This window comes from Camelina sativa, chromosome 2 (assembly GCF_030686135.1).
Source record: "Camelina sativa cultivar CO46 ecotype springtype chromosome 2, ASM3068613v1".
In the NCBI taxonomy this organism is placed as follows: domain Eukaryota; kingdom Viridiplantae; phylum Streptophyta; class Magnoliopsida; order Brassicales; family Brassicaceae; genus Camelina; species Camelina sativa.
Window position 1 is genome coordinate 11,208,566 of NC_141881.1, and position 12,716 is coordinate 11,221,281.

The window sequence follows — 12,716 nt, forward strand, 5'->3', positions numbered from 1 at the left end:
CCCCCAAGTTTCCACAAATTTCACATCACGAGACACCAACACTCATCTAGTCTCAGGATCATAGCATTTATAGCCCTTTTGAGTAGTAGAGTAACCAAGGAACATGCTCTTATTACTCTTGGCGTCAAGCTTGTTTCGTAGTTCTCTTGGTTTTAACACAAAACACATACACCCAAAAACACGTAAGTGATCAAAAATGGGCTTTTCCTTGTTCAATACCTTGCTTCCTTCTAAAGATAAATGTAACAAAATATTTTTGATTTTCTCTAGATAAACATGGGGATGTCCACACATCAGAGTGAACCAAATCAAAACAATTTTCATAAATAGTCAATGACTTAGGAAAAACAGATTTGCAATGTTTACCAAGGATACAAGCCTCACACTCATCATTTTAGAAACAAATACTTGGAAATATTAATTCTAAAGCTCGAGAATGGGGGTGTCCTAAGCATGCCACATTACATTGTTCTCATTAACATTAATTGAGTTAAAACAAGACAAATTTGAAGAAGATAGATTTAGGTCCTTAAGCAAGTAGAGGTCATCTTGAGTGACACCTTGGCCAAGAACTTTACTTGTCTCAATATCCTGAAAATAAACATCATTAGGACCAAATATTGCATAGCAGTTTAAATCAGTGGTAGCTCTTTTAACCGATAAAAGGTTTGAAGTGAAACTAGGCATATAAAATGCTTTGGATGATTTATCAAATAATTTCAAGTTTCCTATTCCCTCAACCGGTACTTTCTCACCATTAGCTATAGTCACATTTCCTATAGCAGGTATAATGTCACTAATCAACTTAGAATCACTAATCATATGATGTGATGCACCAGATTCAACAATGAGAGGTTTATTCGGTTTTAAAGCAAGAAAGGAGTTACCGGAGGCCTCCTTGAGAGATTTGATGAGGGCGTCCAGATCTGAATTCCTTACTAGCTCCGAAGAGGAAGCTAGTGCAGTGCCATTCCCTTCAAGGACTCGATTGTTTGGTTCCGTGGTCACTGCTTCCCCCACCATGGTCGCTTGATGTGCTCTTGGTCCTCCTCGTTTTGTCATGGCTCGGTTGACTCGGAGGTGAGGGTGAAGAATCCATCAACGGCTCTTGAAGTGGCCAGGTTTCTTACAATGGTCACAATTAGGTGGATTTTTGTCATCGTGTCGGTAGAAACCTTTGTTTGCAGAAGCTATCTCCAATTTGTTAGCCGTCACTAGCTCTCATTTTCCTCCAAACAACCCAATGGAGCCATGTTCCTTCTTAATCTGGCTACACACATCATCAAGACTTGGCAGTTTATCAGACCTTAGGATGTGCTTGATAATATCGTTGTAGGAGGGATTCAGGGTTAGTAGAAGGCCGAACACCTTATCTTGTTCTCGCCGTTCGTTTAAGATGGTCGGGTCAAGGGTGGCCGGTCAGAGCATCTCAAGCTCGGCCCAAAGTGACCGAAATTTCCCAAAATGTTTGGTGAACTTCATATCTTCTTGACTGAGATTATTATTGGCCCTCTTGATCTCAAACACGCGGTTTAAATTGGTGGTGTTACCGAACACATTTTGTAATGTGTCCCATAGATCCTTATCCGTTTCGCAATACGAGTAGGCTTCAATTATTTGAGCATCAAGGGAGTTCTGAATGATGGCGAGATCACTTTCGTCTTCTTGAAACCATTTTTCTTCACCACTAGTGACCACATCTTTGCCGTCTTGGGTTGGCACTTCTTTTGGAGCTTCACTCGATGTAATATAGGTCCAAAGCCCTCGGCCACATAGTGCCGTCTTTGTGGTTCTTGCCCACAACAAGTAGTTCTCTCCTTTGAGAGTAACTGGAACAATCAAGGTCGTGGTGCCTTCCATGTCGAAGTTACCGTTGGTTAATGCTATTGTCCAACGGATAAAGAGATGAGACTTTTAAAGTCAAACAAAAAAGATAAGAGAGATTAGAGCGAAAGCGTTTGGTGGGTGTGAGAATGAGAATATGGAACAACAAGGCTCTGATACCATGTAAGTTTAGAGAAGAAAGAATTATAGCTTAGGTCGCAAGTGATGAGTAAGTTCAAGAAAGTGTAACAAGTGTAGAGATAAGAATCGAGAGAGTGTATAAGTGTAGAAGAAGAAATTATTATTTCTTACTTGATATGGTTCATAGATACAAGCTAATTATAGACAATTACAAAGAGAATATTCTAAGTAGATGATGTACACGATTACATATAATGATAGCGACATCCCTTCTTAAACTAAACATGTGATCTTTGGTTGACTTAAGCTTCCCACTTGTCTCAAACTCGCCAACGTGTCTTTGAGGAAGGATCTAGATGTTCCTTGACCGTTGGAGACTTCTCAACATGGGCTGGACTTGTTAAGACACTAAATGGTACGGACGGCCCATCTCCTTGTACGGACGGTGTTGTACGGACGGTGTGGTACGGACGGTGTGTGTGAGTTCTCATAGATCTCTTAATCTTTCTCCTTTACACCAAATAACCAAGAGTTCTCTCTCTTTCTCTCTGATAACAATATCGACAATAGAAAAAAAAAAAAAAAAAAAAGGAGGCATCGACTTTATGAGGTAGATTAGGGTTTTTGGTTTAATTAGATTAAACCAAGATTTAATTAAAGCAAAATTAATTAAAATTCAATCCTTTGGTTTGCTCCACATCCCACAATTCCAATTTTAGAAAGTGGATGTTATAATTCTAACCCACCAACATGAATTCATCCTCGAATCTCGAACAACTATTAGCCAAAGACTCTCGTGCAACCTTCTCCACGGCCCGCAACCTCTTCTGACCGATCTACGAAGGTTACTTCCAGGCATTATTTTCTCTGACTTTTGGACTTTCCTTACGCATAGGTCTCAACCTTAAGTTTTTATTTGGCTCCTCATCAGGCCTTAGCCTGCATTCCATAATATTGGCTCCTCATCGGGCCTAAGCCTGCATGCCATAACATATAAAGGAAGTTCAATATTTGTCTCTCGAGTTATCACCCTACAGCGCACCCCAAGATCGTCATCCGAAGTTGATATACCAGCCATACTCTCAAGCCATAAAGTCTCTGAATATGAAGGTACTAGGAGAAATAAAGTCTCCCAAGAGTCGTTCAGGACCAACTGTCCTTAGAGCAAACAATTCTGAACACGTCTGAGTCCTATCACCTAAGCAGGTCTCCCTCTCGTGGTTCGTGTAAAACAACACAATGTCCTACCAACCACATATCCCCTCACTGGAATACCTCATGACCACACAAGGATAATCAAAATGCCACAAAGGCTACCACTAAGGCAAACAAATGTCTTAAACAGAACCGCCACAAAGGCCGAAAATGTCTAAACAGACTGCCACTAAGACCAAACAAATGTCCTAAACATGACTGCCACCAAGGCCATACAATTGTCCTAACAAGAACCGTCACGAAGACCACTCGTCCCAAAGGACCGTAACAAAGACCACTCGTTCTGAAGGACCGTCACAAAGACCACTCGTTCTGAATGACCGTCACGAAGACAACTCATCCCGAAGGACCGTAACGAAGATCATACATCCCAAAGGATTGCCTAAACATGCCACACATCCCGAAAGATCGTCACGAATACCAAACATCCCGAAGGACTGTCTAAAAAGATAACATTTGCTAAACAGCCCGCCATGAAAGCCACACAATTGGCTAAACAGCCTGCCATAAAAGCCACACAATGTCTCAAAAGACTGCCATAAATTGGCCACACAATGACTCAACAGTCAATGATTCAACAGTCCGCCACATAGGCTACACAAGTCCTACCAAGGCTCTTAACAACTAAAAATAGACAAATTCTAACTCACATAAAACTTTCCATTTTTAGCACTTTTCACTTTTGAAAACTTTCCCCTTAACGTAGAGGAGAGAGAACTAATTATCAAGTACTCTATGGGTACAGATTGATAATACTCAAAAAAACCTTAACAATGAGAAAAAAGAAATAAAACAAAAATTTAAAAACCTATTTCAATATTAGTTAAAAAATTGAAAAAAAGAAAACCCTTTACCGCTACTGCGTCAACGTCTTTACTATGTCATCAACTTTTCAAATTTAAAAAAAAAAAAAAAAAACAAAAGAAAACAAAAAATGAAAATCACAATTATTTAACAAAGAAACCTAGTATTGTACTTGTTTTTCAAGTTTTGAATAATCTGACTTTCTATAGATTGAAATATTTTAATATTCGTTAAGGGGAATTGAAAATAAATAAATAAATATTCAAAAATTTGTCTATCTATGCATTCTATTAACAAATGACAATTTTTCATAAACTACTATTTGCAATTGATTTAGTAAAAATTTCAAAGAAAGTGAAGATAAATTCTTAGGAAATGATGAAAAAGACTTGAAGATCCATATAATGTCAAAAATATGTTATTTTTATTGTCGTTTTAGATGGATAAAATATGATATACAAATTTTAGAATACACCTTTTGTATTTAGAATATGTAGGATAAACCAGTAAACTAAATTAGCTTTGTAAAAATATATTTTCTTGTCACTAAAACTTTTTTCATTCGGTTAAAATTTGACACTAGCTAGTGATTTTATTTATTCAAATAGATTGTGGTTTTTATTTTCAAGGGAATCATAAGTTTTTATTTCCAAGGATAAGTAATAATAAGGTTGAACAATCATAATCATAAATCGTAGTTTTGATGATTACAAATACGTTATCTCAAGAAAAATTAAAACATAGAAACTACAGGATTTAAAGAACTTTGAACCATTGGCTAGCTGGATCACACGAAGCATCCTTGGTCAAACACTTGCAAGGGTTAGCGACGACGCTGTTGTCACGTTCGTCCACGTCAAGACATAGCAACAAACCATTACTTGTCTTGAACGCCAAATGCATCTTGGTAGCTGCGATTTGTCCCAACTTAGAACACTTAGTGCCAACTCCAAGCTTCACCTTTTGTCCAGCTACATTGGGAGCTTCGACGCACATTTTATTGATCCAAAGAATGCCTTCGTTGGGGTTGAAGGTCGATGTGTCGGCTTTAGGGCATGGTCCTAATCGCAGTGTTGGTAATTTGTCTGAGGGATTATGGGTGACGCAGAGTCCAGACAATGGATGGAAGATAGCGTTCTTTGATTGCAATCCAGGTCCTGTGTATACATAAGTATTTATATGGGAAAAAAACTAGGATTCTTTATTTCGAAAAGAAAAAAACCAAAATTTGAGTTTTGAGCTAACTTTGCGAAGCTATTCATTTTTTATATAGCTTTTTCTTACCTTTAAAGGGATATTGGATTCCAGATAGTTGCTGCAAGTAAGTAGCGTTTCTCACGTCTTTCCAATTCGCATCCAAGATACCAAAAGTCTCAACCATATCCGTTTTACCGGTTCTCAAGTAATAATCTCCGGTTAACGCCCAAACCGCCCAATCCAAATCATTCTGAGCCGCCCAAGCCACCAAACAATTCATATACCGGTTTCCGCTGATGTCACGGCCACTCTCCTCAGTCCCAAACTCAGTCAACATCAAAGGAAAGCCTCTCCCAACTAAGAATCCTCCGTTGCGTGTAACCTTTGTGATGATTTTGGCGCAGAAATCGTTAGAGTTGTGTTTTCTCCACGAGTCTCTGCCGTCAGAGAAGCTGTACCAGTGGAGTTCGAATACGAGTTTGTCGGTGAAGCTTACGTTGAAGAAACGGTCACGGAGGAATGAGAGGTTTGTGTCAAAGTCGATGCCCGAGAGGATGACTAGTAATTTAGGGTTTGCGGCGTGCACTGCTTCTGCTCCTTCTGGCATATGCCTTCACGTTACCATTAAAACGCATGCATGCAATTAGTTACCACGTAAACATACACGAACAATGTTATAGAAACAATAGCAAATAGTGAAAATTTGAAATGTATTGTATAACATCATGAATCCAAACATATTTATGTAAAATTATAGCTGATCAGCTTGTGTATAGTTTGATAGGTACAGTTTTAAAAAATAAATTTAAGTTGTGATTCAAAAATATATAATTTTCTCATTTTAAAATTGTGATTCAAAAATATATAATTTTCTCAGTGGAACAAAGTTTGGTGAAATTTTCTGAAATATGTACCTGAACCAGAGGTCAGGGTAATCTCTAGCGCCACGTGGCTCGTTCCTCAGGCTCACACCAACGACATTAGTGGCACTTTTGAACAGAGTAGCCATCTTGCTCAAGCCATTGGCCCAGACTTTGGGATCAAAGTTAGGGTAGCCGAAGAAGGCGTCGAGGTCATTCTCACCACAGCACCAGCCTGGGGTTGTCAAGTGGTTATCTAGTATCACCATCACTCCATTTTGTCCTAAGTTCGATACCACTTCCTGATGACAGAAAACAATCATAGCATATTATATTATTATTTGTTATTGATTCAAATTGGTTCAGGTTAGATATAGTCCATCTACTTTAACACTATATTTACCTGGAATGCGTTTAGAAGGGGGAGATTAAGGATTTTGGGATTGTGAGTTTGAATCCCAAGAACGTCTTCAAATAACTTCAAGCTTTCGAAAGACTGTTTAACAGTAACCTTAAGGGCCAATGTGTCGTTAGTCATCAAATCAAGAGGCCAAGTGAGCCGAACGCAGTTAAATCCCATTGAGACAATCTTTTTGGAGATGGAGTCTAATGGTTGTTTGCTTAGCCCTTCAGCTACCGTGGGCTGGAGATGAGCCGGCCAGTTCACGCAAGCTAGCTTCACCCTTTGCCCTTTCTCATCCACGATCCATCGAGACTTTGTTGAGAGAGGATAGCTTGTGATTAGCTTTGATGTCGAAGAAATGAATAAGAAGAATAAACAAATATACAAGGATCTCGCCATTTCTTGTCTGTTCTTTGGTTTTTATTTTGATTGTTTTAAACTTCAATTTGATTCGTAATTTATATTGCAAAGCAGTTAGTTTTGTTTCTGGTTTTTGGCAGATTATATGTGTTTATGGTTAGAGGTTTTTTTTTCCAACTAAAGACATAATTGAAAGAAAAAAAAAACTAATAGTATTAACGGTAAGAAAAAAAAAAAATCAACAGATAATACCAATCTAAGGTATTTATTTCTCGAGAATTTAAAAAAAAACTTTATAACAAGTCAAAAACAATATATTACATTATTGTAACAGTAAATATTTGTTTGTAAACTAATTTCATATAACAAGAAAACAGTATATCTTATCTTTCAATCTTATAATTTTAAAATTTTCTTTGTTCTGTTATAACAAAAAGAAAAAAGAAACGAAGGTAAAAACAACTTTAACATAATACTAATTTCTTATAACAAGAAAACAATATACATCTTATCTTTCAATCTTATAATTTTAAAATTTTCTTTTGTTCTGTTATATCAGAAAGAAAAAAAAGAAACGAAGGTAAATACAACTTTAACATAATGCTGTAATTATTTTGTGTATGGGGAAAACTAGATTCAGATTGATATATATCAGATGCATGTCACAAATCATAGTTTTGTCAAATATCTTTAGGTCAGGTGCGATTTGATATTCAGATCGCAAGAGAGTCCTGGCCAGCGGATTTGCTTATCAGTCCAGTGGAGTTGTATGATGTTATTCTCGGGATAAATTGGTTGCATCGGCATATGGTGCATTTGGATTGCCATCAGGGTAGAGTAGAGTTTGAGCGTCCAGGAAGGAAGTTGGTTTTTTAGGGTATTAGACCGACTTCGGGGAGTCTCGTAATCTCAGCCATTCAGGCTGGGAAGATGATCGAGAAGGGCCGTGAGGCTTATTTGGTTACTATATCTATGCCAGAGTCAGTGGGGAAGTCTACGGTTAGCGGTATTCCGGTAGTGGAGGAGTTTGAGGATGTGTTTCAGTCTTTGCAGGGATTACCACCATCTCGGTCGGATCCTTTTACCATTGAACTGGAACCGGGGACAATACCATTATCCAAGGCTCCTTACAGAATGGCTCCAGCAGAGATGGCAGAGCTGAAGAAGCAGCTAGAGCATTTGTTGAGTAAGGGATTCATCCGTCCTATTGTATAACCATGCATTAATACTACATATACTCTTTTCAATTGCGTGTTGTATTAAGTGTGCAAAAATTAACATTTACGTTTGTTTCAATCCCCAATATGGTAAAATCCGGTTTCAGCGTTTTATATTTCCTTGTTTCTCCTTACTACTACTGAAGAAGAACCAGCCGAAGAATGCCCATGTGCAAGTAAAGCCGCACCAATTTCTGCACCCATCTTCCCTAGCGAGATCATTTCTTCTTCTTTTTTTCTTCCCGATCAACGCAAAAATCTAGAGGCTTACCACACAAATCCAGGTTATTAGCAAAGTTCTTCAGTCAAATGTGAAAAAATTCCTCGAAATTTGGGACAAGGCCGATCAAAAGATTGTCTGCCATTGAGAACCATCTGTATAAGACTTATATGTGACTAGATCTATATGTTAAAGTATGATAAGACATAATGGGTTCGGATATCCTACATCTCCGAGACCAACTCGAGAATTCATTAATTAGAAAAGTTGCATCATACAATTGTATCTAATGAGGCGACGCCACACACCTTGTGTGAATCCTAAACACTACAAAAAAAAGTTGGCATTGATAGCAGAATAAGATAGCTCGAATTTTACAAGTGCTATGAAAGATAATATTCAAATATTTGCAACTGTATTATAGCATTTTAGAAACGCTAAGAACATCGTTAGTGAAGCAATCCTCCTAAATTACTCACATATTAATTAATTATATAAATTATATATACAACGCTAAGAGCATTATTAGTGGAGCAACCCTCCTGTGTACAAGATTAAAAAAAAAAATACTCAATCGATGAATAAAAAATATATATACAATGTCCCAGGAAAAATAAGACAATGGTGAACAGTCATTTTATAAAAAAAACCAAAATAATTTCAAATACGAATGACCATGGAGCTCGATTTATCAGAGGTATTCAAATTTATATTATTTATTTGATTTACTCCAGTTCTTTATTTTAAAATTTTTAAATTTTTAAAAATTTAAAATATCAGGGAAAGCAAAAATGAGAATAGCCAAAAAAAAAGTATTTTTGAAAAAAAAAGTATCTCAAGAGCATTTCTAACAAATTTTCAAATATTATTAACTCGGTGTTACACAAATAAAATATTATTTTATTATTTTATTATCACTATCAATATTAGAGTAATAGACATGTATAATTAAATTGATTAAATTAATATTATGTTAAAATTCAAATTGTTCCGAGGTATGTCTTGGATTAAATCATAAAATTAACAATTAAAATACAGTTATACAATCTTGAACACTAAAAAAACAAAAAAACAAAAATAACAGAAAAAAATATAACTTAAAACGTAAAATTTGTAGTCATAAATAACTTGTTCCGCGGATTTAAATCTAATGATATGTATTATTAAAAATACATATATATTGTACTTTTGAAAAAATGTATCTATACAAAAGTGTATTACTAACAATTTCTCTTGTTAATTTACATAGTTATAATAATTTGTCTCACATTACTGTTAGTACAGACAGATTAAATAATTCGTCACACCCATATCTATTAGAATTTATAACATGCGGAGTTCTTGATATCCAAAAGTTAACCAAGTATAGTTTGAGAAGCCAGGTAGGGAGAGATCTAGATATGAATGTGAAAGTACCAAGTGAGAAGCTACTACTCTGCTCAAACTTAATTTTTTAACAGCTGTCAAAAAGTTGATGAGAAGCTACCAAGTGATCCCGCATGCTGTGCACAGCGAATTGGCTGCATGGTTAGGGATGATGTTTTCTTTGAGTACCTTAAAGTTCGGGCATATGTCTTATTTGCAGTAGGCCCGGAGTTAAGGCGGCGTTTTATACTAACGAGGACTTGTGATGGTTGACCGGAAGTTTATCATAGTAAATATCAATGAGATAGAGACTGTAACATAATATGTCCTCTTCAGCACAAAATTAATGGGTGTTGTTGGCTGACTAATGAATAATGATACAACCAGGTTTTAGTCCCTATTACTAATCCGGAAATGCACGTTTAAAATGTTGCGGTAGTTGCTTAATTGCGATATTAGCGGAAAACCTCCTTGACCAAATGAGTTGCTTTGAAATGTGTCATGGCTTGCGCAAATGGTTCCGTATTGGTACCACTGACCATGTGGCATAGCTTACTGCAAATAAGTTTGATCTTTTATAGATTATGGTTCTTTTAGTTTTGAGTGACCATATAACATGTAAATATTTTGCTTGATAATAAACATGATCTATGTGTCATTCTACTGCCGCTCCTTCTTGAATGTCTTCTACAATATGTAAACGTACATACAAAACAAAATGAGTTCAACATGTTGCAAGAGCAGTTTGTTTTATTTCTCAAGTACATTTGTTAACTAAAGAAAACTACTTATTCTGAAATGGCAACACAAAATGGGTTTTTGACTTTCCCATCAAGAACTAAAGCACGGCCTAAACATGACTGATGATTGATTTCTCAAGTACAGTATCTTAGATGGTGGAGGTTTTGAACGAGTCAATACAGCTCTCAGTTGCAAATCCTGTCTCCCAAAACTTTTCAAAATACTCGGCATATGTAAAGCTTCTGTAGATAGCAGGAGAGTCTTCTTCCTCACTGATCAGCTCTTGGGCAGGACTAATCACAGCGTCTTCAGATGGACAATAGAATGTTGGTATCGATATCCTCTCCTTGTCGCTGTTCACAACTGCTCTATGGAGAACACTCTTGTATTTGTCATTGCTTATCACCTAAAAGGAGAAACAAGCACATTAAGTTAGCACAAAGAGAGTAAATTAAACAAAACAGAGGAACTTTCAAATTTGTACGCCTAATATTACCTGCATCTGGTCACCAAGGTTGACTATAAAAGTGTTGGGAACAGGATGAACAGCGACCCATTTACCATCTTTATACACCTGTAAACCAGGGACTTCGTCTTGAAGAAGAACAGTGATCAAGTTTGCATCTTTATGTCCTGGAAGCCCGTACGTTAGCTCGGGTTCCGGACACGGCGGGTAGTAATTTATGGCCATGTGTTGACCATGTTTGCCTAATGTATTGCTTACACGGTCTTTCACGAGGCCTAGACTCTCTGAGATTGCTTCAAGAAGTGTCAGAACCAAGGCTCTAACGCTTGTGGCGTATTCAGCTGTGACTTCTCTGAAAGATATTGGAGTTGAGGGCCATTCGTTGATGAAATCTTCGATAGGGTAGCAATGGAGTCGAAGGAAGTCTCTCCAGTTAGAGACTTTCTCTGTGCAAACGTTGAAACTTGTGGAGAGTCTCGTTGTCTTTTTGGTATCTGCTGAGTAATGCTTTACTCTTTCGCTCTCTGGCTGCCTGAAAAACTCTCTCGCAACATTCATCATTTTCTTGATTGTTTCTTCTGGTACTCCATGGTTCTTGATCTGGAACATGCAATACAAATAAAATAGTTACAAAAAGATAGAGTAAATTAAATCTAGTTGATAACTAAAGTGTATAGTTTATACAACAGAGTAAATTGGTAAGGAGATTAAAAGTGAATAGGGACTTGCCTGGAAGAAGCCATAAGAGGAGCATGCATAAGCAAACTGATTGATAATGTTGGCTCGATTGGGACCATGGAGGTCTTTGAGATCGATTAAAGGGATAGAATCGCCGGAAGTTGCAACGTTGGACATGTTTGGACGGTCAGAGATTGGTCGGACGTAGTTTGAAGGGACGTGATCAACGACGGAAGCGATGTCGGATACGAGGAGCTTTGTTGTTGCAGAAGCTGCCATGATTGGTGTGAAATCTAAAGCGAGGGGATAGAGAAAGAGAACTATAGAGAGATATGTTATCACTTTATAGATGTGTTATATAAGGACATGCACACCGCACGATGTTTTCCACATGGCAAATATGAATTTGATTTTGAGACTTCCTCTTACCTTTTAAGTAAGAAACTGATGACAAAATAAATAATAAAATGAATTAATATAGAAATCGTAAAGTTTATCTTGTTTTTCTCTTTTTCTTTTTTTTTTTTTTTTTTTTTGACAACTCTCTTTTTCTTTCTTCATTTGCTATTTATAATTTTAATAAGGTTATTATTGCTTTGAGATTTAAATAAAGTTTTAAACACTTTAAATATTATGTAAAATTTGTTATTATTATTAGACCAAGATTTTGTTAAACTCTTCTAAAATTTAGTGTTATTAGTTTGTGATTTATAAAAAGTCATTTAAAATCTTAACATATTTGGATTATTGGATTCAAAAATTTTATAAAATCATTAAAAGTTTTATATTATTCAATTAAAAAATATAGAATTGTTCATAAATTCAATTATTGTGTTATTGGTTCATGATTTTATACACTTTATTCAAAAAAATAAAATCATGAAAATTATCACAAAAATACAGATATTGTTTTCAGCATTTTACAAAATTTAAAAAAAACTAATCAACAAAACTATAAGATACTTTCTAGAAATCCTTAAAAATCTTATTTATTTTTTATGATTTTGTTGAAGTCTTCAAAATTGTTTATAAATTAGAATCTAACTAACTGCATGTTCAAAATTGTTTATAAATTGTTTATAACACCCTATTTTGTATTTCTCTTTCTCTTCATTTTTTTTGTGCCATTTAAAAAATAATTAATACTGCATGTTAATCTACCATTTACTTCATGCTTATCTCATCGCACAATATAATACGAATGTAACACTATTTTCTAAAGATG

General features: G+C 36.0%; 2 protein-coding genes across 2 annotated transcripts; both read right to left on the reverse strand.

Annotated features, from left to right (window-relative positions):
• Window positions 1–4,599: 4,599 nt before the first annotated feature.
• On the reverse strand, window positions 4,600–6,875 carry LOC104720858 (glycosyl hydrolase 5 family protein-like). The gene is made up of 4 exons (XM_010438758.2): window positions 6,445–6,875; window positions 6,096–6,343; window positions 5,269–5,792; window positions 4,600–5,141 (listed from the first exon to the last, which is right to left on the reverse strand). Exons 1-4 carry the CDS (start codon window positions 6,841–6,843, stop codon window positions 4,741–4,743), a joined length of 1,572 nt encoding a protein of 523 aa, XP_010437060.1. The 5' UTR covers window positions 6,844–6,875; the 3' UTR covers window positions 4,600–4,740.
• A 3,450-nt stretch (window positions 6,876–10,325) lies between these two features.
• On the reverse strand, window positions 10,326–12,041 carry LOC104720866 (protein DMR6-LIKE OXYGENASE 2). The gene is made up of 3 exons (XM_010438768.3): window positions 11,543–12,041; window positions 10,844–11,413; window positions 10,326–10,753 (listed from the first exon to the last, which is right to left on the reverse strand). Exons 1-3 carry the CDS (start codon window positions 11,768–11,770, stop codon window positions 10,496–10,498), a joined length of 1,056 nt encoding a protein of 351 aa, XP_010437070.1. The 5' UTR covers window positions 11,771–12,041; the 3' UTR covers window positions 10,326–10,495.
• Window positions 12,042–12,716: the final 675 nt, after the last annotated feature.